The following is a 27,926-nucleotide window of genomic DNA, read 5'->3' as shown; positions in this document are numbered from 1 at the left end:
GCAGAAAATCATACTTGGGGCTGTGGTGAGTCGTCATTTTCATGCACTTTGAATTTGCTTTGTGTCGTATTTTGAAGGCATTAAACATTACCATAGCGATCAGAGTGTTGCGGCCAGATTAGACGCTCCTTGTGTTTATTATTATATTTCGAAAACACCACAGTTTTCATGCAGCTCATACCATATTAGTTTGTTGTATTATTTCCGCCACACCTTAAATGCCGGTCCCTGAAAATATTGTCTGACATAAACCGGTCCGTGGGGCAAAAAAGGTTGGGGACCCCTGATCTAGTTGATTTTCCCAGCCTTCGCTGCCACCCGTTTACGGAGTCCTGAGGGGATTCTTCCAGGATTGGCCACACCTCTTTCCTTACGGCAATCTGTATGTTGTCCAGGTCTTCAAAACGGGTCACCTTAATGATCCCCATAAGGTTGTGAAAGAGGATAAGAAAAATAGGGAGGTTCGGTCTGTCGGGAAGTTGCTCCAACATGGCGATGTTCTTTTCGGTAAGGAACTGTCAGATGCTCTGGGCAATGAGTTGTCCTGCAACAGCTCTCCTCTCTTTTTTGTACAATGAAACTGGCAAAAGTCACTGATTTGCATGCTTGCAGATCTTTTTTCTTTTCCCAATATTTGTTCATATTAAGACTCATTCTCGACTTCCCCCAAGTTGTCATTGAAAACTAATGCAGTATGTCAACAAAATTTTTCTGAATTATTTTTCAGGTTTGTAAACCCAAAACATTTTTCTTATTATTTCAAGGGGCCACGCAAAGTGTGCTGCCAGTTCCCCATCCCTGCCCTAAGTCAAAAGAGCTCAAAGATGGAGACACAAGTGTCAAAAATGCTTCAATTCTCCCCAGTCTCACCAATGCTGTTCCATCAAAAATATTGCTTGACATGAAAGCGGTCTGTGCTCTGTGGCGAAAAAAGGTTGGGCTGTCAGACACATATACTGTACTGTATCATAAGTTTGGAAATGAGAGGTGGTGCTGCTGAAAGACGTGTTGGTTCTATCAAAACAAAACTCAGTCAACCTCGCACCCCAGGCAGTAGGACAAGTCAATATGCCCCCCCCCCCCCCACACACACACACACATGCACGGGCCCCCAGGGAAATCGCTGCCAAATAGTTGAGGGGGCACAGGAGTCCCATTGGATGCAAAAAGTTACTCTTCACTGACGTTATGCAATCGTCAACAACATGACATGCTGGCAGGCGGACGCTGCTCCCCTCCAAGTATCGTGTACCAACCGGGCTTGAATGGAACGTCAAAGATGACCGAAAGTCTAAACACAACAGGACTCAAGTGTCCAGATCGAGCGTGGATACAGTAGAGTTTTAGTGTAGCCCGACAAGACAAGACTGTTGATTGTAAAACGACCGACAACAGTTTCAATTTCCGCCACACGCTGACACCTCTGCGTGTGCCAGGAGGGGGAGGACTGGAAGGCACTCACCTCACAGTCAGCCAGGCTCCGACCGTCTCGGACACGCACGGCCGTGTGGAGGTGAAGCGAGCGGCGAGGGCGGGGGCTGGGGGGGTGTGCAGCACCGGTTCAGGCCGCGGTGGTCAACATTCCCGGGACGAGAAGAGGACAACGGAGGAGAGGAGGCGAGCAACCCACGCAGGAAAGGAAGAGGAGGCAGAAGGAGTCAAGTAGTTGCGTCGGCGAAAACTCCCAAGTCAGATCATCCCGAGCGGCTAAGCGGGACCGACACACATACAGTACACGCGGCTAGCGCGCTCGCGCGCACGCAGGATCGCATACTCGCGCGTACGCAGCTTCTCCGCCCCTCGAACCCTGACCACACCCTCCAAGGGCCGATCGATGCTATTCATGTTGCGTTCGCTGTACTGGGAACAAGAATGTGTCCTCGCTCCTCCTTATTAGTTCACTTGTTTTTGTGGTTGTGGGTCATCGAGAAGGTACCACAAGAGGAAAAGTGCTCACACTCTTTACTTCAGTAGAAGCAGATACTTTTGTTTAAAAAGCAATAATATTAACGGTAGAAATGCAGATTCAAATGATTCAATTACTTTACTTCAGTAAAAGTGTAAAATAAAAACACTAGCACCCCCAAAAAACAACAACAAAATAAAAATAAAGATTATTTTCAAACCACAGTAGGCAAAGTACTCACACCATGTACCTAAATAGAAGCAGGGGTACTTTAGTAAAATAAATAAATAACAACTTTGGTAAGAGCAGAAATACTGATATTCCTTTACTTCAGGAAAAGTAATAAAAACGCTGACTGAAATGTGTGTGCGTGTGTGTGTGTGTGTGTATATATTTAAATATATATATATATGAGGGAAAATAAACATTTTCGTCGAATTGAAATCAATTTGGAAAAGGTGTTGAAAGCTGCAGTGACGAAAGGGTTCTTTCCATTTCAACATTTGACGGCAAACATCACAATGTCATAAAATGTTGGTAAACGCAATTCATATACTGTACCGCCAACAGACAGTGGGGCCATGCATAGGAGCACAAAATAAACAGATTCACGTGAAGGCAGAACAAATGACCCAAAACGCTACAGACAATAAACAAAACAGAAAAGCAGAAAACAATAACATTATGTCAGAAATGAATCAGGTGACACAAATTAGGTCAAAAGCATCACAAATTTAAATCTGTTTGCTCACTCTAGCGTGTTTCAAATACTGAGTTCAATACTGTATACAGTACATGTCAGTATTTGAGAAAACTAAAATCAAGGTTAACCTATAGTAAGAATATTATTGTGGATCACCATGGGCCTGCTGTTAAGGACACAATTCTGAATTAAAAGCTTTGCTAAGGACAGGCAACTCAGAATTATGAACACCAGTGGCATGTTTTTTTTTTTTTTTTCTAAATCATCTCATCTCTCCAGAGTTACCTTCCCAGCACTGCTGAGATCTTATTGGTCGGAGCTTCATAGGGGTATTACACAAGGCTCCTCTCATGTTTATGTGACTGAGAACAACATCACGGGGGGGTTACTTTAGGACATTGTTGTTGCAATACAGATTAAGAACTGCTTTAGGGGCGAAAACAGGTTAATACCAATAAGAAAGATCGCATTTTTATATTTTATTTTACATGACTTTGATATGATGATTCAATGTTAGGACAGAATTGTGATTTTGTATTCATAAGATCAACTTTCATTCAAGAGGGTTCACAAAAGCATGTCAATTAATTCAATAAAGAGGAATGTGACATACTATACAGATGGGTGCAATTATTCGACTGTGACGACTGTATTTGTTTTTGGCACTTCTGTTAATACGAAAAAAAGTTTGGAGCTCCGCACTTGCTGTAGTGCAGTTCAGTACCCCAATGACAATTGCTCAAAAGTGCTTTCAAAGCATTTATTTTATTACCAATCACAACTGCATATCATACTTAAATCCTTATCCCACTGAGGTGTGAGCAATTGCGAGTGTTTTTGAAGGGAGTGAATGATGCGTTCTCATCAGGGTTTGTTCAAGGTCGCAAATGCTCGCCAGAATTTCGCCAAGTTTTAGTGCTTTTTCTTGTTGAAAGGAAATTTTGAACATGTTCAAAGTTCCCTTGCAAAGAGAAAAGTACAAGCAAACATCTGGAAAAAAAATCCGGCGACCGTTTGGCGACAATTTGCAACCTTGAACAAACCTTCAGAAACACTCACAATTGTTATGAGACAGGGGCTTAACAGAACTTTTCCATTACTTCGGCGAAACAGGGCTTGAGTGGAACAAAGGTCAATGAACGGAGAAAAAAAATGTCAATGGATTTGACCCCAAATTCGTTGTCCCATGCAAGGTACACTTGATACTTGGATGGGAACACACCATGGGAGTCTGAAGAGTCCTCAGCGGTGTGCGTCTGGTTCAGGACAGCAGGGTGCTGAAAACTGTCGCCCCATTTTCTTTAAAACACCAAGTTACACATGTGAGAGAGCTAAAAGGAGGCAGGTGACGCTCACACAAGCAGACACATGCACATATCATGTCAGTCATTAAGCATCTGTCGTGATGGAAACAAAGCCTTCTTGCTGCGAGATTGACGCTGAGACATAAACACAACACACATTGTGCTTATTCCACCTCCTCAAACATTCAACAGTGCACAGGCCTTTTGTTTCAATTGATTGATCAGTTACTTTGTGGACTACCAAACATCAGAAAACAAAGTCAATACAACTCCCTGCTGCTCGTGACTGTCACTGTGTCCATCACTCCAAGCCTGACAACAAAGCTGTGTAACATGAGCAAAGGCAGTCGGTGAAAGGCTTTCATAATGTGTCCCGAGGATGGAGCCGTTTTTAATGGGAATTCAAAAGATTGTCATTAATCATTATTTATCTTGCACTTATGAATGAAGCACATGTTTTGCATAAGTAACACCAAAACACCTTTCACCCCACCCCACTCTTAACGCTACTCAAGATGAGCTCCTCTATAACGTACTATGATAGATGGCATTTGAATTTTGAGATTTAAATGACACATGATGGGCAGCATGTTGGTAGAGTTGTGAGAATGTTTGTCTCACAGGTAATAGGCTCTGGGCTCAAATGTTCACTGAGGCTCTTCTGTGTAGAGCTGTGCTCTAACAATGCTTGGCTGAATTTTGTTTGTTTTTTGGCTTCCCCCCTCCCACATTCCGAAAACATGTATTTTGGGTTCACTGAAGACTATAAAGTGTCAATATGTGTGAGTTTGAACGGTTGTTCTCTACGTTTGCCTGGCAACCGGTCCTGGTTGCCGCCTCTCGCCAAAGGTTGTCGGCAGGGGATGGCAACAAGCGTCAGAAAAAAATGGAATGAAGTGGCTGGTGATCACATCCTTAACTGCAACATCTGATCTCAAAACGCAATCTGTTGACACTGGAAGACCTCAAAAACTGAGTTGTGTTGTGTGTGTGCCTCACACACCAACTTTAAACATTTTGTAACTCCTTTACTGCCATTGAATGTTATACAGATAGATGTCAAATGCAAGCTGGCAGTGAAAGATGTAATTGTCAGTGTGAGGCTGCAGGTTTTGTGCCCATGAGCGTACAACAAATGAATGACACTTCTTAAGTCTCGCCTTCTGTCCGATTGGTGGTTTATCCTCGGACGCAGTCGTTTCTTGTTTATCAATAAGAATAAGAAAATCTTTATTCGTCTCACAATGGAGACATTCCCAATTTACAGCAGCAAAGTTATGAAAGGAAGAAAGTAGAAGAACAAAACCAAAAAATCATAAGGACAAGATGAGGGCGGAGACAGCTGGGGCTTTTTTGCCACATACAGTATCAATTGTGTCAAGTCATAACAACCATTTTAATGACAAAACTGATTTTAATTTTTGATTGCAAATAGTCTGTCTGTGTTCGACTAGGTTTCACTGATTAATACAAATGAACCAAGACTATTGTGGGTAGTGATGTATGCCTATATAGAGCAAAATTGTTAATTCTGTGTAGTTTGGCATCACATACTGTACATAGGCCAAGCCTCAAAACGCACAGCCGTGTAACAATCAACACTCCATTCATGCACCCAACAGAACTTGGCTCTGACTGCAGTGGTGAGACATTGGGTCTTTTGCAATTTATATTGCATTATCATTACCTATGTGATTGCCACCAGAGGTATTTTGAGCATAAAATGAATTTCCCACTAGAGGGACTATTGTAGGTTTCCTTTTTTTACGTGCTGCACATGTTGCTGTATCTGGAAGAGGCAGGGCTGTGCTCAAGTTTAAGAGCGTCATTATGTGTAGCCACAGTGGTGAGTCAGGACGCTGAGTTGCTGCCGGGAAAAACAGCTCGACCGTGACGAGCCAGAGAGGGTGAGATGTTACATTTCATGAGAGCAGCCGTACTACTGGAAATGACAAGCCCCTGTGATGCTTTTACAATTACTGGAATTCACATTTTCTACACCAATCAATACATGACTAAAAGCACTGTGCAATTACAAAAGTATTTATTCAATCAAAAATTAGGTAGACAAAGTCATTGTGCAAACCTTTTTTTCGGGTGGGGGGATGTAGTGGCTTGTATAAATCTCTAGCCATTAGCTGAAAGAGCTTCTAACAATACAAATCTCGAGCCATAGTGATCATCATTTGTTTACAAAATATACAATGCTACTTCAAAATGTGGTCTATTATATGTCAATCAAATCATAAAGCAAAAATACTGTATAATTAACAACAAAAAAAATCTCGGTTGTATTCTCTGGATAAAACAAATGAATATATGTTTTAGCTTAAAAAACATGGAGCATAAATTAAAATATTATTTTAAAAAATTAGGAATTCAAATCTCTTCACTCATTTCATTCAGCACCTGCAAATGGATGCTTTCAGTGTTGTCAGTCAGGTTGCCATTCTGAAACGTATTCGGTATAAACAGAAAATCCAAATCGATGTTGATGGCAGCAATGAACTCTTCCAAAATCAAATACAGCTCCTCCAAACTGTAAACTTTTCATCGAGGTATCAAATGCGGTAACAATTGCACTATTCTCTACTGCTTTCCTAAAACTGCTATGTTGCATGACATGAATATTGCAAAGCCAGTATGCACGAATCAAATGCTATTTGTTCAATAACTAATTTCCCTGCTCTACTGGCAACATTTGCACATGCACTTCTTTAACAACTAAAGGAAAACCAAAAACAATTTCACCTTAAGATCCTAGTTGTGAATGCAAACATCAACTGTAAGCTCCTTCTCTTGTACTATATACAGTATGTTTGTATTGAACATCCTTCCAGAGAACACTTATGCACGTGAAGCGCTTTGTGTTAAACAGCAGCACAAAAGTTCAAAGCCCAAACAGTAGCATTATAAGCTAAAAGGCACCAAGGCATCTTTTTCGTCCCCACACCAGCATGACTGAAAAAGTTGGCATTCTTTACCATATTGACAGAAAATACACTCTTAAGTGTATTTCAACATGTTCAGTATTTCAAATAAGGATAAACTAACGTTAACGTATTGCACCGCAGTTGGAATGCTTACAGAAAACATTTTTGTACATAATAACACTGAGCAACACAACACTAGAAGGCATCCAAGTCTCAGCTGCAGTAAATAAAAATAAAACAAACAGAACAAAAGAATAGGCTATGGAAGCAGCACAGACCATGTGAACTATTCTGCTTTCATTGGCACTTATTTTTGCGTCACGCGCCAGTTAAAACCGCAAAAGCCAGAGTAAAGATAGCAAGCAAGTTTTTGTGTTATCAAGATGGACACAATTTCCCAGAAGGCTGCCGCTAACCGAGCTGACAAATAACTCTGATTTTACGAATGAAAAGTGTCAAACCTTTCACCTGCGACAGCTTTATCAGACGAATGTGTGCAACAAAACATTCCTCGGGTAGGACGGCATTCACAAACTACGCTCAAAATACGTTTCCCGACATGTTGTCGTCGTAGTCTTGCACTTCTCTAATTAGGAGGTGACACACAAGAAGTCAAGAGCTGTGAAGGACTTTAGGAACTGGAACCCCCCCTCCCACCCCCTGCATATCTGCCCTATTCATGTCATGCATTTGGATCTATGATATTGACTTAACATGACCAGTTTGATAAATGTCCATTCCAAAGCTCTGTGGTAAAACACACCCAACAAAAGAATTTTGTAAATGTTTTGCTTGTGATGGTAAGTTTATTCCCGGGGAAGATTGGAAGAGGTCGCCTGCATTGTTCCCAGTCTGCCATTCACTTTGACTGTCTTTGTGGGTGCTGCAACCTAGATGGGACACACACACACACACACACACACACACACACACACACACACACACACACACACACACACACACACACACACACACACACACGATGAAGTTTCCTCTTTGTCTTTACTGGATAGACTTTGATTACTGTCCAGGGTGCCTTGACACACTTGCGAGCCATCAGAAATGACATGGGAAATGATCAAATTTCACTTAACTTGTCCAATATCTAAATATTCAATGATTACAAATATATGTGTATGCATCTGTCTATGCTAGCAATGTATAGTGACAGGCAGAACAACTAAAGCCTATATATAATACAGAATGACAATGCAATAAACGTGTGTATCCACCCGTTGTCATCCAAACAGAAAGAGGCATGGCTTTCTGTGAATTTGATGTTTCAGATTTGTGTTCAATTCGACAGGTCCAGATTTCAGTAGATTTGCGAGTAAATAAAGATCCAATCATCATTTCCGTCTTCATACTTTTTGCACATATTTGTTCAAAAGCGCAGTGAATTTGGGAATATCAGTTGGTGTCATGCTGACAAAGGGCTGCTGATTGGTGAGTGTGACCGTAAAGAAAGGAATACGAAAGTTGAAAACTGCAACTCTTTCTGTTTTTGCTGAAATGCGAGTCAGATAAAGGTCGGTAATTGGGTTCCTCTTCACTGTGGTGATGATGGCCTATTAAAGAATTTAGAAATAATGTGGCAAATAGATCTAAATTTAGGGTCTTGAATTTTAAACAGCTGCTGCCCATAAAGTGAACTTTCTTCTTGGAAAAGAAAAAAAAAAGTTCTTAAATCAATAGTGGATGTGTGATGACACGAATGTGAAACAATCTGCAACTCTATCCAATCACCAAGCGGCAGCAGCTTGGGAAGGCTTTGTTCTAGCTACAGAAAGAGCAAATCAAAGTTGTGGTCAGATTCTATTTGTGTTGAGGTCTCTTGTGTCTACATCTTACCATTCCAATTTCTTACTTGAGTCTTTGATAAGAAGGAATAAGTTTTCTGAGGTAAAATCATGTGGCTTTATACAGTACGCTTGCTCGTAGGATTAATGCAAATTATAATTCATTATAGCCGTCTGTTTTATATTTGATGTCTCGAAAAGTGAATGTGTTTTCTTTCCTCCGCACACTGTTGAACAGAGCGGACAAAAGGAAAGCCAGAGTTGTCTGCTGTAATTTGATCCATGGGGATATGTGAGAGTAAAGAAGTACTTTTGCCACTGGCCTTTCATGAAACAGCTCAAGGCATAATAAATTCAAGAGTTTCTACAAGCTTTAGTGGCACAGGATGAAAGATTCTCCCTCTCAGATTTCTACCTTTTTGAGCTTCTCGGCAGCAGATCCAGAACGGATGGCCTCCATCATAGCCTCCCTGGCCAAGGCGGGGTTCATGAGGGCATTGGCATTCGGACGATCCACAGTGGTAAGCTTCGACCGGTGCAAGGCGGTGGGAGGAGTAGGAGAAGTCGCGAGCGTGGATGGCGGCGGAGATGTTGTAAAGACAGGAGAAGTGCAAGTTGAAGAAAGTGGTCTTTGGTGCTCCCCCGAAGCTGACCTGAACTTTTCTAACTCATCAGAAGCTCCAGATTTAATCTGTAGGAAACAGGGCAGAAACGCACAGCAGTGTGAATATATGGTATTCTGAATGGCAGGCACTCCTCAAAGTACACAGCTGCCAACTTGGCCTTGAAGCCAGAAGTTGCTCTTATGCCGACCCATTGACACATTGAAACCATCATATTTCAAGGTGAATGGGATATATTGGAAAGGTTAATTGACAAGACACTCATTCATGAAAGCATTCATTTTTTCGAAGACTAATTCTCACTTTTTGGCAATGACATAAGATACATACAGGTAAGTCGCCGCTTGAGTAGTTTACCTTCCTCAGCCTTCCAGTGCTGCTCTGGGCTCTAATCGCAGCAAGAAGAGCAGACCTCTCATTCTCGTCAGAAAAAGCTTCCTTCATGCTTCTGGCACCAGATGAGGATGTCTAGTCATGCCAGTAGAAGAGGAAAAAGGTGGTAATGTGGGTGTCTTCTAGCCAACATATCATAAAAAACAGTATTACTGTATACTCATGTTGCCTTGGGGAGGCTTTACACAATTTGGATTTTTGGGGCCGATCACAGAGTTTATATAATAATATCATAATGATAGTAGTATAGTATATGTGCTCATGGTCGGGCACTGCAGCTTTGATTTTCTTCCCATAACAGTGTTTTCGCAGCTTAATCCTAAACTCTGAAGATCCTGTCGACTGTACGTAGGCTTTGCCCAACATGGAGCGGTGTTTCCAAGTGGAAATAAACACAGATCCACTAAAAACAACACCACGTGTGCTGTGACGAGACGGCCATTGCGACTGTTGGAGCGATGCGGGGACCGACACTGCAATGTTGCTGCCTCTGATACGGATTGACTCTCAATTTTAAATCTGTACACTATTGATACGTGTGGACCACATTTGCAGTACTGTACCAGAAAAGAACGCGAGGGGGTCGATTACCAGATAGACACAATGAGCAGAGTGGCACGATCTCTATGCAGCAAACAAAGTGAATACATTGGTTCCAGATTGACCAGATACTACCAAAATCGATTAGTGACAACCCATTACGGAGACATGTATATGTGGGAAACACTGTGACCGCAATATCTTCATTGGCAGATCCGGTCCTGGCTAATGACATTCCTTTTTGCATGCAATTCAAAATATCGGCCGATCTCCCCCCATGTATTATTATTAATACACAAAACAGAAGCGGATGATTTCACCTTCCTGAGCCTGTCCTTGACACCTCTTGCCTGGATGGCCTCCATGAGGTGACTGTGCAGAGAGGTATCTTTCTCAATTGAGCGACAGACCACTGGCTTAAACTTTTTAACTGGTCCAAATATGTTGACAGGTGGAGGTCCAGGAATGACAGCACTGTCTGACATACTACGTGACGGTTCTGGCTTTGCCGCCGCTGTTTGATGAGTGGCTGTCAGGGGTTTGGCAGTTGATTGTTGATGAGACCTGCGCGTAAGGCTGGGGCTTCTGCACTGATTCGCTTTGACATCTCGACTATCCCGTTCGACGATGGCTATCTGAGTGGTAGCACTCAACTGAAAGTGTTTAATTCTGTCCGATACTGGTCCTAGTGAACAGGAGCTGTCGTTGATGGATTCGCCACAATTTCCTTCCTTGTCATCTCCCACTTCTCTTTGGCTTTCTGATGCAAATTCGGGGTGGCTCATGGACCTCACAGGACCAGGGCGGTGAAGACCCTCTTGATTAAACTTGTTATCTGTCAATGATATCTTGGAGGACTGGCGTGGATTCACTTGTATGGAGTGACCCAGTGTATGGAAGGCAACATGTTGGGTTAAAGGAGTGGACTGGGATGGCGAAGACACCATTTTGGGTTTTGCTGATGTCATGGGGGTGTATTTATTGATGGCAGAAGCCACATACTGGCTTGATGTACGTCGGGTTGGTCTGAGGAAGGCAGGAAGGTCTGAAGGGAGTGTTGGTTGTGGTTGCTTAATTCTCTCAGCTACTGAAATATCTTTACTAATTTCTGCTTGGGGCTCTTTTGGACTTATGACACTATTCACTGTGTCATTGACTTTTCTACCAGCCTCTTTGGGCGCGGCACTGATTGCAGTATTTATAATTGCGCGTTGTGTTTTCAGGAGTTCCCGTCGATCGGTGGACAATGTCACCACAGCATTGCCAGCATTTTCAGTGTTCTCAAAGCTCCTCCTTGCCTTGTCTGTCACACCTGTGCTGCAAGGAAGGGCACATTCTTGTCTTTCACTGCAGCTCCAAAAGGCTTTGGCTTTTCCGACAAGTGGACACTCCTCAGTTCTGGTAATTCCTGATTGTGTTGCATCAACGACTCCGTTGGGGTGACCAAACATTTTCATGATATTTCCTTGCTCATCAATTTTAAGAGCACCAGCAGTTAATGTGGCAGACGCATTTTGAGTACCACCTTGCATGACAGAAGGCTTGGGAGGAACAACAGTGAATGTTTTCATTCCAAATCGAGAGGTGGGATTGCAAGTAACTTTCCTGGGCAACATACTTGGGCTGGAGTTATTTTGGTAAACACTGGTATTGTCTACTTTTTCCGTGGACAATGATCTCTGGTTGGCTTGGGACAGGACGACACTGTCCTCGTGTAAACAATGAGTGTTACTCTTCGACGTCATGGGATCAGATCTGAGAGTTTTTAGCGGCACACTTTTGCTGTGTTCCTGGGACTTGCAAGGTTTCACTGATAATGGTCTTTGTGTATCCTCTTTCACATCTTCATTTTTCTCTTCATTTGTACACCCACTTGACCCATTTCCCAGTGTGATTCTACACTGATCAAGATTAGCATTCACAATGCAACTTTTTTTCGTGGAAGCTGCTGTGCAAGCATTATTGTTTTCGTTGCGCCACTCTGCAGCACTTTCTGAACCTGTGATAAAATAGAAAAAGAAAAAGTTTGAGGAACTTATCACAAATCCCGGAGGAAATTCCCCACTCTGTCTTGTATGCTCATGCATGCCCGCACACAAGCCCATCGGCTGAGAAAAAAAAAGGCAGAAAAGCTTCATTCATTTCTACTTTTTAACTAAACTAAACCCAGAAAAACTTACCTTGTTTTTATGGGCATAATTTGCTTCCAGGGATTGATTCTATTTCCAATCATTTCAATGGTACAAATAAGTTGGCTTAATCCTGAAGCTGATGTAATCAGCAAAGATCAAACACTGCTGCATCTTGGCTGTGTATTTGTCTTACCTTGATGATATGTTAACTTGCTCCCAGTGAGTATTGTTGCCTTTTTGTCTTCGACAAGAGGTTTAAAGTCTTCCAGTATTTCATCTATGGCAGTTACAGGAACATTCATGTCCACTGCAGATACTGGCACACTGTGAATCACTGTTGACATGCGATCAAGTTATTTGGAAAAGAGAAATAGCTTAAAGGAGGGCAAAACATACAACAACCACTAAGGAACATTTATGAGAATATTATCTACTGAAATTTAACAATTCTGATGCATTAGTGACTCACCAAAGTGTCATGAACACCCTATTTTATCACTTTTATGATTTGATCGATGTTTTATATTTTATCATTCTTGGGTAAAAAAAAAAAAAAACTCAACTATTGTTAAATATGAAGAGTAAACGATAGCAAAACATACATTTCACATCAGATTGTTAAACGTTACAGCAGAATATCACGCTGTGGCTTGCTACCTCACCTGAAACGTCTGCTTCCATGTGCATCTGATGGAGCCATTTATATTTCTCTTCAAAGGTGCTCTTTATGTTTCGTGACTTTGCCTGGAGGTTGCTTTGACTAAGGACGGTACACAAAAATAAAAAGCAGTAGACAACACACAGATATCGGATAGTATTCTTGCATGCACAAAAGCAATGAGGGCATGCGGACAGCTATAATACCATCCAGCCCCGTTTGACATATTTGATTATTTTCATACATCCACAACTTTTTGTGCAGTTCAGATTTCAATTCGCTTTGGAGGTTAAAAAGACCATTCTCATGAGATACTAGCAATTCAGCCACAACAAGACAGCCAAATCCAATAGAATTTGTCTTCAAAGGAACTTGGGAAGGGTTGTCTTCTTAACTCAGAACAAAAAAAGTTTGCTTTCCTGGAACACTCACCACACAAAAGCATCAGTGCCGGGGTTCATTAAATGTTTATGAATGAGATCATTGATCCTAAATTCCCATTCTGGGCACATTATCACACACATTTCATTCCATTAAAGTGATATGGCTGGCAACTGATTCAGGGTGTCCCCCGCCTACTGCCCGAAGACGGCTGGGATAGGCTCCAGCGCCCCCCGCGACCCTGGTGAGGATCAAGCGGTTCGGAAAATGAATGAATGAATGAATGATATTCGCTTTCAACGAAGGCCTTTGATTAACGACAGAAAACAGCAGCCATGCTATGCTACTTTTGGGTATGAAACTAAAGACATGTTGAGAATTAAATCGAGCAAAAAAAAAAAAACAAACAAACAAAAAAACCTAAAAGTTAACTGCTGACAGTTATATAAATGAGCTGTGATGAGTAAATCTTCAGATAAAAATACTGGCATGACACGAATCACCAAATACAGGGGTGTCATTTTTGACAGCAAAACTGTTTGGCAGTCTAAAGCGAGATTTGCAGAGATGCGTCTTGTGCATTCAAGAGAACGTCGATGCTGTTTGTTTCACTTCAACTCAAAAGTGAACGGTGCACGAATCCGTGGAGACAGAGAAGAGTAAAGTGCAACACATGCGTTGCAACTGCTGTCTCTCTGCAGCATGTCTCCATCTGTGTGTGGATAAGGGTTGTTTCGAGGCCTGCCAGAAGGTTGCCGAAAGGCACCTCGACGTGACAAGTCAAGTTCGGAGACAAACTGACACAGTAAATCACCTGGCTAACACCATCCCTACAGTGAAGCATGGTCGACTGGTCCTAGCAGCATCATGCTGGTGGGATATTTTCAATGGCAGGACTGCAGAAAAGACAAATGCAGCTATATATACATATTCACTGATGTCACGGGTCCAACGTGACCTTGTGAGGAAGTGCCGTTTTGCGGCTCAACCGTACAGCATGTGTCGGTCATTCCTCTTCTCAGACTTTTGTTTATATCCTGTTATTTTGTTCATGACAATGTCACACTCATCTTCCTCTAACGTTACTCCTGCAGAGAAGACGGAGGCCGAAGGTTTAAATAGATTGTCCTTGGTTCAATACAAGTCGAAAATTTGTTTGAGCAATGGAATCAATCCATTCAAGAAAAAGGAGGATTTCTCAACTGTGTGAAATTCACACATCACGATATTGTGAATTATTTAGTAAACATGATACGTACACATACACGACAGGACACGAAAGCTTACAAATCACTTGAGACCTGCAATTACTTCATGTGTGGGTGAGCGAAAGATGTCCAACATCTCTCCGTCAATGACTGAATTCTCGTCTGGAGAGCGGTGAGGTTTTTGTTTGTTTAAGGGATCGGCAAAATTAGGAGAGTAATGGCCACCAGAGCATCATATTGTCTAAGGTGGGAAACAATGTTTCCCTCACCTTTTTAGCATTAAGCTCGTGGGCCATTCTTAAGTCTCAAAGGGCTTCAACAAGCCCACAGTTGTCAAATATTTGGGCAATGTCATTTGCTTGTTTAAATTACACATTGTGTCATTCTCTTTATTTAATATGAAGGTAAACTCTACATTTTAAGTGGCAATAAACAGTTTGAAGTCTCTTTTTTGAAGATTTTTATCTCCAGTTGTATTTGATAAACTGGTGCTTATTACATGCACGCATATATCAAGGTTTTGTTTGTAAGTCTGTGACAGCCCCTGGCCTGAAGGTGGAGAGAAGGGTTTTGTCCCACAGCCGCCGCTGTTTTTTCCTCTGCATGTGATCTCGCTCTGCTCCACCTTCGTATTACGAGATCTGTTGGATTTTTTAATAATTTATTTTGATTCATTTAGATGTTGGTCAATCAAAATATTTCTTCATGTGAAACCACTCTGTGGCATAAAAAAGGTTGCACCGCAAAGTTAATTCAAGCAATTGTTCCGATGACAAGGCCAAAGTGAACATGATGCGGAAAGGACCAAATGAGTGCATTCTGCATTTTGTTTGATTACCCAGTAGTTTTTTGTTTTGGTCTTAACCAGAGTACCAACGAATGACCACAGTGTGCTTTGGGTGACAAGTCAGACTGTACAAAACAACATCATTAATGTTGCAGATAAAACCGGACAAACTTAATTTACCTTAACTCTACTTTGGTCAATCAGACTTTATCAAACCATGTTTCATGACTTATTTACCCGTGATTTGATCCCCAGGTGGCACATCCTTCATCACTGTCACTGGAAATGTCTTGGACAGGCCTCGTCAGTCGCTCTCTTCTGGCTCCAAAACCTCTATCCAAAAACAAACTCCCGTCTGGGGATGTGGGATGGGTGTCACATGGGGAGCTCACCAGGCCTGAGTCGTCACCATCTACCATTCCCTCAGAAGCGGCATAACCTTGATCTGGCAAACTGCTGCCACTGCTGCTGTTTCCCAGGGACAAAGTCTCAGCCTCAGGTGTTTTAGTTTCAGTGGCCTGGACATTGGCTCCCATGCCCTTTACAGAATGGAGCCAAGCTGAAAGAAAAAGAGAGTTGTTACTCACAGGATTCACTGTTTGCTAAAATGTTAGCAATTAGTACTGTTGTTTCTTGAAACTAACACGCATTTTTTTTTCTCCAAAAAGCCCATCTAAAATTGAGTTATGGTATCATGCATCCCTCGTCTAAAGACAAGAAACCCCATTCTATGAAAATACTATGGAGCAAATACTTAAAATGTTGTGTGGATACCAGCAAATCAGGAGACTGTATCGTACATGAGTACAGAGAAAAAAAAAAACAGTCAATAAATAGACTGGTGATTTGACTACAAAAACAAAACAAAAACAAACAAAAAAAAACATTTGTCGAGATTGATCGGCAGCACTAAAATTGATAGTTACTGAATCGTACTATTGGAGTTATTGCAATGCTGAAGGACAAAAAAAAAGTCACTTGTTATAAAATAAACACAGGATGGAGTGTCACCATCTTTCACAGGCAAACAATAGTTTCAACATTCATTCTAACACCACAAACGCAAGCCAGAATACAAACCAAATATACATACATAGACCCAGACCACAACCAATTTGTGGGGCTTGATAAAACAACTTGAATGATGTTTGGGTGGCTATCCTGTAAACACATCCTTATAATTACATGTTTTAACAGCATTGTTTTGGGTTCTCAGCCCACAAAATATTGTGCCATTTACTGTCTTTTTGGGCCAGCATGCATAAAACTGCAAGGTCAATACTTTTGTATTCTTGGAAATGAGAGCCACCTTGGTTATAATGGTGCATATTACTCATGGTGTGCGCACATATATTCAGGCTGTCTGTTTATGAGGTGATGCTGAGTCACAAGGCTATCTTCCCAACACATTCACAGCAACAGCTCAGTCATGCCAGCTACAACCACAACCACTGCACGTATACAAGCACATGCAGTTGTGCATCCATTTAGTATAGAGTAATAAATAGTTGTTCTGTCAGCAAACACACAATAACATCCACACCAACAGCTATCAAATCTCTGTTATTAGTGACCTTGGACACAAGCGTCAGTGTCTCAAATTTTGTCATGTACTTTTGGTTGCAGTCAATGCAAATTTAATGCAAAGAAACCACTGTCCATACACATATTTTATTCCTGCCATTTTTGCGTGAACACACAAAACCCATCTTTATCACCCAAAACATAATTTCAGCAGATTAAACATTATTAGGCGCCAATAAAACAAGACTTTGTTTGACTTAACTGAAAAACAATCTGGTCTACATGTGCAACCAAGTTCCATATTTGGTAAAACAAGCGAACAAATGCACTTCCTTCCGGCACGAGCACATGACGGAATCCAATAGAAGGGGACTGGGACAAAGCACCAGTCGGTACTTTAAACGTCCAGAATGTATTTGGTTTTGTACAATACAGTATGTCTTCAAGAGCTCCCAAAGATGACAGTTGGCCATGTTTATGCTTAGTTCTTGTATAGATATAGTTGGATAAATAAATGAACAACACGAGTCATAAAGAAAAGTTCAGCTTCAAACCATCATGTAACCAACCTGTTGCTATGCTAGTTATCAAGGCATACAGGGGAAGCCCGCTAAACTGTTCTCTCGGTTTGGTCATATGATGTTCTGCATATCCACTATGCTTATGCTATGATTTTTAATAAGGAGACAAGTTTTGGAATAATAAAATGTTTTTTCGTATTACATGGTTGCCTCATATAAGTCAATACGGGGCTTGAATATGGAAACGACAGAGAAAAACTGAACAAAAATAATCTTATTCTTAACATGCTGATCCTAACATACTGGTTTACGAGTTGACTTTTATCAATCGGAAAACATACACAGTATACTTTGTCTGAGAACTAACTAGCGTCACTAAAAGAAAGTATTTTGTTCTGAGAAAAAAAAATGTAATGTTGCGCCTCCCGAATCTGTCAGATCATTATTCGTCTCGGGTCTCAAAACCAATTCAAAAGAATCGACCACAGATAAGATGGTTAAATGATTGATATTAAGATATCATGTGGCCAAACTATTGGCTACGAATATCAGATTGCCTTGCCATCGTGACATCTTCATATCCCTCATTAATCCCTTTTGTATATGATACATCCACGGATTCCCTTTTGAGCTCATCTGTCATGGTACAACCTTCTGACCGCACACTATGTGTCCATTTTTAATTTCAGCAGAGAATCCACACATAATCAATAGTAACCAGATCTAAAGGATGAAACTAATGTAAAAAACAAGAAGTTACATCCATTTGGCTCAATATGAGAGAAAGTAGAGAACGTTGCATTAGACATAACTAGAAATGTATGTGTGAACACAAACGGAGAAAAGTATCTTCAAACAATGACAAGGGAAAAAGGGTGACATCCTGCAGAAGATGAAGAAGCAAAGCGGACTGACAAAAAAAAAAAAAGGGGGGGGAGGTGGATGATGAAAGTGTCAGAGAAAGATTTCAAGGGTTCTTGGAGCGCAGGCGTACAGGACCACAGCAGTACACTACAAAAAGGACAGGGGCAGCGGGTAAAGAAAAGAGCAGATATACAGGAAAATAAATATGACAGGTAAGGAGATGGGTTCAGGATAAAATCTAGAGACACAAAAAGACGTTTGCAGTGGTGTCATTTTTTTTCAGAGCTATATATATATATAAAAAAAATCTTCATTGAACACATCCGCTGATGTTGGACGCTCTTTTTTTTTTAAAATCTTTATTGAACACGTCTGCTCACAATGGAACGCTACACAAGGAAGAGTCACTTCCTCGTCTACCTGAGGAAGCGTCACTTCCTCGTGTAAGGAAGGCGAGAGGAGTCAATTGGCACATTCAAGTGCGCTCAGTTTGGCCGAGAACTGATTTGCGGTCGTAATCCGAGGCATAAAAACCTCAAAATCTTTGGTCGAAAATCGATTTGGTCAAGAACAGAGACGTTTGAAAACCGAGGTTTGACTGTGTGTGTGTGTGTGTGTGTGTATGTATATGTATATATATATATATATATATATATATATATATATATATATATATATATATATATATATATATATATATATATATATATATATATATATATATATATATATATATATATATATATATATATATATATATATATATATATATATATATATATATTGTGTGTGTGTGTGTTCTCCAATTATTCTGGGGGAAAATAAATAACTAAGCAAAAAGTGAGTCCATATGGCACCTACACTGTGAAGCGTCTTCCTCCTCCTCGACGGTGCTCTGTGGGGCACTGGTTTCTGAAGGTGAGAACAGAGGAAGGGTTGATAGGGTTGGGTGTTCCCAGGCTGGCGATCGACGGGGCTTGGGTGGCGCTGGGTGACCAGTTGTTCCTGGAAGGAAATGGCATGCGCGCAATATCATTGTACGAGTAAATAGGAAGTAATATTCTCTGATCTCTTCTCCACAAACCTCTATGATGCTCAAAATAAAATAACTAATTTCCAGGTACTGGGAATTGAAATTGAACCGGTTCAAAAGTGAAAGGTACCCCTCCCTGTAGGCAAATAGATTAAATACTGATTCTCATGCTGTTTGTTCTACTCCAGACTAAAAACTATTCTTATTGTTATCCTCTTGTTAAACATCTATTTGAAACCACCTCAAACTTGATTCTACCTCAATTATATTCATCCTGATGCCGAAACCTTCCCATCTTTGAACTCCCTCGTTCTCACCTTCCTCACCTCTTTTCTAAGGTCTACAACTCTATCATCTCTGCCTCTGTCACTCATTACAGCCCTCTGCTGCAGCCTCACTCTGCCATGAAAAAAGACCTGATCAATAGTGTTTTCTGAGGTTCAAGTAGATCCTGTTTAGATCTGCGGTGGATGTGTTCGTTTTTGCAACCGCCATCTTTGAGGGATTATGTGCGTGGCTACATGCATATTGACAAGGGAGGCAAAGAGAGGAAAAAATGGGATGAAAAGAAAGGACTGATAAATTGAGGGCAAGAATTCAAGGACTACTGTATCGTGTTTAACGCCTTTTAATCTCTTTTACCCACTTTTCCTTTGTTTTTCTTTTTCAAAATGTGTTTGTTTTAAATCATGTATACATTGTTTTAAAGTGTACATTTTTATCCCGTGTTTTAAACTCTTGTAAAGTGTCTTTGAGTACTATGAAAAATACATGTATTATTATTATTATTATTATTATTATTAAAAATAAGACGAAAACTACCTGCACTTGTAACTCGAGCATCAGGCAATCTTTGACCAGGTTCGAAAACTTACTAGGTACTACTTAGAAAAGTTACTTTTAAAACCACTTCAGGTAACTTCACGGTAAATAATGCTTGAGTGTTTACCTACAATGTCAGTATCTTATTGATCAAACACATAATTTCCTTCGAAAATATTCTCAATGTTTCCCTAGCTGAAGCAGAAAATTGTGAATGATAAATGATGGAAATTAAATCACAGACGTGGTAAAATGATTCCTTGATGGTCTCCATAACATGGATTATTAAAGCGTTATCATAACAAAATAGTCCTTGATTTTATATCACGTCTGTAGCTTTAGAAGGGAGGATGGTCCAATGTTAAAATTATTACTACAATAAAATGTAAATTACAGAGTAATCATGATTTAAAGCTACACTTCAACATGAAGCTATTTCTGACCCGTTTAGTGCACACTTTGTACCCTTTTGTGCTGTGCTGTTGTGTTGTGCTCATATTTACCCATTGTACCGTGTCCGTTGCTTTCAACTTCATCCAGTTGAAGGTTAAGGACTGACTCACTCGCTGCCCTGGAGATCCTATTGCTAACCTTATCTAATTCCTTAATTTTGGTACTGGAACTTTTTGTCGGGAGTTTGCTATGCACCGATCCGCTTGCAGTACTGGTACTGCTAGTGAGGGTACTATAATGGGAAACAACGTCATCTGTGTCAAGATCGGAGTCAGGGCTGTGGCTGAGTTCAGAGCTGGAGTCCTGAAGAACTTGACTGTCGGCAGTGCTGCTGCTAGGAGTTGGGGAGGCACTGATGGGTGCAACAGTGAAAACAGATGGAGGGTGATCCTTGAGCTTCGGGGATTGTGGCTTCGCTGTTGTTTTTACAGCGGAAGAAGAGATTGTGGTTGACTGGGGCATCTTAGTGCAGAAGGCTGGAGAATGGTTTTCACTTGTTTGGCTATCAGGGGTGGAAGTAGCTGAAGTAGGTGCACCATAAGGGTCTGGGGTGATGGAATCCGGGGTCAAAGGAGGGGCTGGAGCCTTTCTTTTCCTCTGCTGGCATTCTGAGACAGAGCCCATCTGATGGAAAACAGTGAAAAAGGAGAGAAAATAAATTATAGTGGTACCTACCTCAAAGTGCTGGTTGAGCAATGGAGATCAACTATTTATTTATTTATTTCATTGGGGGCAGTGCACATTCATCAACACAAGCAGTACTCACTTACGCAATAGACAAGGACAGACAAACTATATGTGGAATACTTTACTCCAGAGACCAAACTACTACAATCATAAAACCTTCATTGTCATTTACGTGTAGAACAGGGGTGTCAAACTCATTTTTGTCATGGGTCACATTGTAGTTACGATTTCCCTTGGAGGGCCGTTATGAATTTGGGGAAACCATTATAAATGTTTAATCACCTCCACATATTACATACACAGCGCACAACAAATGGATGAATAACTAGTTTTAAAATCAGAAGTCAAGAATAATGACTGTTATTGTGGATTACATTTGAAAATGTGAAATTTTGTCTCAGACTTCAGCAAGCATCATGGAACTTGAAAATGCTTGATTTGCTTTCGAGGGCCACATAAAATGATGTGACTGTCCAGATCTGGTCCCCGGGCCTTGACTTTGACACCTATCGTGTAGAATATACAGTATGAACAGTAGCAGCGATCAGGGCCGAGTGAAGTCATTAGCTTTCAGCTAACTTTGGACTGGCATGCGAGCGTCCACGTAGCTTCCGCTGCGACACTTTTTGCGCATTTTCAACCTTTTTTGGGCAATGTGAACAATTTTTTTTTTTTTAATGATAATTTTTTTGTTTTTTAAGATCCAGCACACCACTTGTTCTGGCCATAATGAGATCATGTGGAGAGATGTCCGGAACGAAATACGGACCATCCGGAGCATTTGTCAGCTCTGATAACAATAGTGGATAGTCCTCTTTTCTCACATTGCAAAAAGCCATAGAGGAAACACACAGTCAATCCTTTCATGCTGGCTGTACATCAAAGATGTTGGAAGTGTTTTTCGTCGTCTATACTGACAATAGCAAAATATGAAGCAGACATCAGCTCAAAAAGGGTTGAATATAGACTTTGTGTCTACTCTGGTGCTCTAATGGGTCATTATATGATGGAAACGTTTATTTTGGAAATGTTAAACTTCAAACTATCTTTTACCTGTGTGTGTGTGTGTGTGTGTGTGTGTGTGTGTGTGTGTGTGTGTAAAACCATACACTGTACATCAGTCTGTGAAATGAGACTGTCAACTATCAAGTAATTAAATCCAAGTGGAGTTTTGGCAAGCATCTGAGTGTTCAATTCACAATGCCAACATTCCTCTTAATTTCCCCAAAAAACAAACATTATAAAATCTGCCAGTGATGCAATTAATTTGATGAAGTACTTCTTTGCATCACTATAATTTATTCTATAACTGTGAAGTATCATATTTATGGTCGGAACATGGAGCATGGCTGATTTGTAATGCACTCCTGCTAGATGACAATGTTCTAATGTTGAACCATTGATCACCGTAGAGGTTGAATTTACGGGCCACAAATAGATGGGTTGCCAGATGGGATAAAACCTAAATTATGTAAAAGTGCAAACAAATATAGGCATTTAAAACACTTGTCTGTATGATCTGTCTTACAGAAATCACAAGCAATGACCAATGAAATGACGGCAAAAAAGTAAAATAAGGTTACGGGCAACTGCGGTCCAAAAGCTATTCATACTTGCTTTTTAAATCTTTGCTATAGGGGAGTGGAGGGGAGGGTCAATGGGTTGAAAGACTGGTTGGTCTTCATGAAGTCAATTATCTCTGATACAATGTGAAGGACTACGGGCAGGTTTCAACAGCTTTCGAAGGGGACCCCATTACTTCTGAATTCAACTCTCCCATGCAGACACACAGACAACAAGCCTGGAGCTGCATGTAGCATTTCATCATGCGGCAGGACAAGACGGCAAGACAAGTGAATGAACTCACTGCGTGGCATACTATGTAAATCTAAATGGCCCCCAACTGGTTGTCTTTCTCGCTCCACGGTCCCCCACTCCTCTGCCTCACTTGCATTCATACATACATGAATACAGTCACATACCAGTGGATGTGGGTCAAAGTTGAAGCTGAAATGGATGACTGACTTTACAATGAAGACAAATGTGCGTGTGGAGCGTGTGCACGTTTATCTGTCAAAGCATGTTTTTGAATGTTCCCTGCAGAGTATAACACAAGTCAGCAAAACTCACACAATGCTGCTCTTTTTACCTTTTGGGCAGAACATTTTTAAGTTTGGGCCAAACTGACCAGCAGTATTTCTTCACAGTCAAGATCGCAACATTGAAATTGCAGAAACACCTCAAAATGAGTTTACATTTAATTTGCATGCGTTTCCCCTCTCCCACAGGATACGTTATGGTCTTCATTGACAGTAAGTGAGAAACAACACATGAGAACACGGGTGGGTTAGAAAAGGGAATGTGTGTTTCTGCAAAAGCGATGAGAGGGGCCTGACAGGACAGTTTGGCGTGTCTATTAAATTTTCCACTCTATGGGTTGAGAGGCAAAGGGCCCCATGTACGAGCATGTTGATCAGATAGGACCACCCATGGAGGCTTCAACCTGGTGGCGTGACCATTCATCACTTGTTTTGAGGCACTCTTGATGGGTGAGGGGCTTTGTACCAAGGCAACATGACAGCCCTTATATGGAATGTGAAATGGAGTATGTGCCTGTATGACAGAGACTTACAGTGTAAACCTATATACTGTATGTGTACATCAGCTTGGATGAATAGCACCATATAAAAATAATATAGGCCACATCAGCTCCGTTTACGCATTCAAAAATGAAGCACACAAAGAAAAGATCACCCTGATACATAGAGAATGCTTAGTTATGAAGGGACTTTGCAGAATGTTTAAAACCTGTGAAGGGTACAACAACGTCCAAAGACTATGAAGGAATTCTGGAACTAAATGTGCTACTCAGTGTCAATGCAGAACATAGGTCACGGGTCCCAAAAAAAGCATATTGACCTAAAACAGCTAAAATACCCCAAAAAAACAAGCAAAAAAAATCCCACTGGGCTCTTCTCAATATTTCTGATCTCTGATTCAAGTGAAAGGTTACCAATTTGGTACACATTTCTGAAATCTGCTTAATTGCCTTGAATAATATTACATGCTTTAATTAATGATATTCACATATGTCAAGACACCAGTGGCGGCTCCTGGTCATTCAAATGAGAAGCTCAATTTTTGCGTCTCAGAAAGATCATCCAATCATTGTGCAGAAGCAGAGCATCCAGACCAGTCCACTGTGCCATGGGGCCCCAGAGACGCTGGGCAAGATAAAGCCCAGTATTTGTCCAATGACCGTTCAGGTTCGCACAGTAGACCAACCCACTCTACAAAGCAAGTAGACGCTCAGCGTCTGACTGTGTAAAAGCATCGTGGCGCTGCGGGGATGAATGAGAAGGAAGTTGCGCGAGGTACTTGTAATAAGTAGCTGATTCTGAACAAAAGATGAAAGTACATGTATTCTAGCACATATTTAGTCAAAGAAATGTACACACAGCAGTCCAGATTTCACAACTATTTTCTTTTTGGGGGTTGTGGGTCATTTTTATACACTGACTATGTGCATGGTTTCTCAAAATAATTTAGAGACAGAAAAATATCAAGTTCAGCTTTGTAGTTTGCAGATGTGCCATGGGTGCAAATATGGCACGTATATTGGATATGGATCGTGACTCTCGTGATGGTAAGCGGATCAGATAACGGATGGTCTTCAAAGTGCATATTTATCAATAGCGCATGCTTGGATTAGCTCCACTAAGGGTTGTGACATGGTTAGGGAAAGGTTGTGTTCTGCTTTGAAAGCGCACACTCGCTCAGCGTGAACTAATGAGACTGCCGATGACGGATGGGTGACTCCACCGCTGGCGAATGACGGACTGTAAAAATTTACTGACACACCCTCAGTTGAAGCACCCACTTCAGTTATTCTGTTATCGTTCCACTTCCTCTTAAACAACAGAGACGCAGGACATATTTACACAAGGTCCACCTCCTATTCTGCAGTAAAGTAGATAGCTGAAAACGTCTTTATCAAACGTGGCACGTGTACTTTGGCACCACCTGGCTATACATGGATAGCTATGAATATCCATGAGACCGTGTCAGACAGGTTAAAAATTTAGACAAGGTGTTCGTGAAAGCAACACAGATAAATTCATTTTTGTCAGTCAAGTCCTGAGGTGATGTGACTCTCTGCGGCCAACCTGCATATTATACAATACATGTTTATTCATGTAGCACTTTCACAACATCTGCAGCTGGAACAAAGCGCTTTAGCTGTATTGTTTCCATTACTCTTAATCTAAAAAGTAAATTGATTACACTTCCTCTATGTGAGTACATGAAGAGCAACTGATGTCGAAGGGCGTGACGCTGACGATGACAAATAAACAGGCAAAGTCAAGATTTGTAGTTTAAAGGTCGCTTCCAAAATAGAAGATGCAAGACATTGTTGAATGTCGTGCTACTCCATTTTTTCATTTTAGAGCGCTTGGTACCTGAGAGCACCAAGCACTCAACTTAAAACAATAAAAATAATAGACAATGGTTGTCACACGTTATATTTGAGGATCACATGGGCACCACAACTTAAGATATGAAATACCTCGAGCTGAACAGTGTGCCTTTCAAATCCTGATGATTTACATGCAAAAATACACTGAAGAATTAGTGGATTCAACTAGCATAAAAAAAAAAAATTGTGGATCTATATTCATTGCAACACCACATTCAACACATAGCCCCCTCGGTCGTCATCGTTTTTTTTTTTTTTGGGTTAAATGTTAACCTTGTATTTCACAGTGAACCCACTCAACTTCTGGTTCAACTAAATTATCTGGAATGCCTCAGACAGGATTTTTAAAGAGTTCATAAACATTTTAGCAATAGTTTCCCCAAAACATTTCAATTAATTTCCAAATACCAAAGATTTCACATTTCGGCTGGACAACTGCAAATTATTGAGGTGCGCACAGCAAAAAACAATCAAGGTCATCATTCGAAACCCTGTAGTTGGTACCTCAAAATCAAAGTATAGACACATAACACTTTGTCATGCTTAATTGCAACAACAGCAAAACTAACAGTTATCAACAACATGAACAAATAAACCATTTTTGTGTGGCCCCCTGCCTGTTCTGATTTTTCTGTATGCAGCCCTTGGAATAAAAAGGACAACATTGGTTTTAGTTTTTTTATTTTAATTGTCTGAACTTCTCTATGAACTTTAATTCTTCAAATTTAAATGTTTATGTATATGACTATGCATTTCTCAATGGGCTATTTTTAACCAGTATTGAAAACAATTAAATGTTATGGACTTTATTTTCAGATGGTGAAAGTTACACTCAGGTTGAAGTGGGCATTCAAGCCACACTAAGCATTTTGACACACCATCATTTTTGGGAAATCTTGTCATGGCACTTATGTAATTCTCCATTCCTATCTACTCACCTGATAACTCTCCAAACTACTCGAGAAGGTCAGGGACCCTGCAGGGGGTGCTGGTGCCCTCCTCTTCTTGGTGTCACACTTTGGTGATGTCCTGAAAACATTCATGACTGAGTGTGATGGGTCTAAGGTACGAGGTTGATCCACTTTGTTGGGAACAGCTTGGACTGCTGATAGTGCCTAGGGATATAAAAAAAGGTTTCAAGTAAAATTTCCAAATACAGTATTCACTTGAAAACACACACTAAGACAAAGACGACATCTTTTTCTAATAAATACAGTATACTAGTGTGATATTGAATAAATTCTAATAACAAAGCCAATGTGGTTATCAAAACACACCCGGAAAAAATGAGTGATATTCCACATTAAATAATGAAACAAAAATTAATTAAGATGACCTTGATTAAAAAAATGGTACTCTACCATTAAATAATGTTTTGTTTTGTTTTTTTTATGTTAACACTCAAGGCACTTTTGTCACCTGTTGACACTTCAGCCCATCCCTCAAAAGAAAACAATCTGAGATGGGGGTCTTGAATCTGTGTATAACAAAATCTCAAGACTTTTTAAACTTCTGAAGTAAAATGTGCTGCTAAGTGTCATAGTCCTGAAGTAGGATAATTAAAAGGGCTGAAAGAATTTGGAAAATCTAATCACGATTTTTTTTAATGCCCATTCAATGCAAAACATTGTGGCAATTGTTTTATTTTCAAAGATTGATCTGGGTAAACGTAGAGATGTGCACATGAATGTTGTTGACAACTGGTCATAGTTTTCTAACAATAAGCGATGTTACGTTTTTTTCTCTTCAGTGAACGTTTATGGGGAGAAAAAGGATTACTGTAATGCCTACATGATCCAAAATGTGATTGTTATAATTTCAGAGATTCAAGTAGCATGAGTAGAGATGTACATTACAATTTTGATTGGTTGCAGTTATCTGACGTTCACCAACATTATGATGGTTTTTTTTTTTCCACAGCGTGTCCCTGATTAATTCAAGGAAAAGCTCATGCTGCAGCAAGCAAGTAGTTGGTGCAAGGTCTACGCTAGTCACGCCCATTGCCTGCCCACTCAGTGAATGTCAAAATGATTTCCTGATGCACAGAGGAATAACAGTGTCAAAATTATATAAATAGTGAAATAGCTAATACAACTATATTAAAATGCATATCTACAAAATGAAATAATAAATTATAGTGATGCTGAGGCCGTGCACTTCCCAGCATGCTGTTCGGTG

The 27,926-nt window shown here is 40.6% G+C and overlaps 2 protein-coding genes across 9 annotated transcripts in view; both read right to left on the bottom strand.

Moving 5' to 3' along the window:
- grb10b (growth factor receptor-bound protein 10b) overlaps window positions 1-1,811 on the bottom strand; it is a 75,236-nt gene extending 73,425 nt beyond the window's left edge. For 2 of the 4 annotated variants that reach the window (XM_019880034.1, XM_019880035.1), the window contains exon 1: window positions 1,463-1,808. The gene's annotated coding sequence lies outside the window, so the exon portion shown is untranslated. Of the gene's footprint in view, window positions 1-1,462 lie in introns of all 4 variants that reach the window. The other 2 variants (XM_019880036.1, XM_019880033.1) reach the window with 2 other exon arrangements.
- Window positions 1,812-5,935: 4,124 nt separating this feature from the next.
- cobl (cordon-bleu WH2 repeat protein) overlaps window positions 5,936-27,926 on the bottom strand; it is a 43,460-nt gene continuing 21,469 nt past the window's right edge. For 4 of the 5 annotated variants that reach the window (XM_019880027.1, XM_019880030.1, XM_019880029.1 and 1 more), the window contains 10 exons: window positions 26,687-26,863; window positions 20,635-21,208; window positions 19,138-19,281; window positions 15,605-15,926; window positions 12,996-13,093; window positions 12,527-12,667; window positions 10,522-12,200; window positions 9,626-9,736; window positions 9,061-9,336; window positions 5,936-7,736 (listed from right to left, as the gene is read on the bottom strand). In XM_019880027.1, the coding sequence (XP_019735586.1) occupies window positions 7,653-7,736; window positions 9,061-9,336; window positions 9,626-9,736; window positions 10,522-12,200; window positions 12,527-12,667; window positions 12,996-13,093; window positions 15,605-15,926; window positions 19,138-19,281; window positions 20,635-21,208; window positions 26,687-26,863 (3,606 nt within the window). In that variant the 3' untranslated portion in view covers window positions 5,936-7,652. The remainder of the gene's footprint in view (window positions 7,737-9,060; window positions 9,337-9,625; window positions 9,737-10,521; window positions 12,201-12,526; window positions 12,668-12,995; window positions 13,094-15,604; window positions 15,927-19,137; window positions 19,282-20,634; window positions 21,209-26,686; window positions 26,864-27,926) is intronic. The other variant, XM_019880031.1, reaches the window with a different exon arrangement.

The sequence above is a fragment of the Hippocampus comes genome, unplaced genomic scaffold (assembly GCF_001891065.2).
Source record: "Hippocampus comes isolate QL1 unplaced genomic scaffold, H_comes_QL1_v1.1 scaffold135, whole genome shotgun sequence".
Taxonomy (NCBI): domain Eukaryota; kingdom Metazoa; phylum Chordata; class Actinopteri; order Syngnathiformes; family Syngnathidae; genus Hippocampus; species Hippocampus comes.
This window is presented reverse-complemented; position numbering and strand designations above follow the sequence as displayed.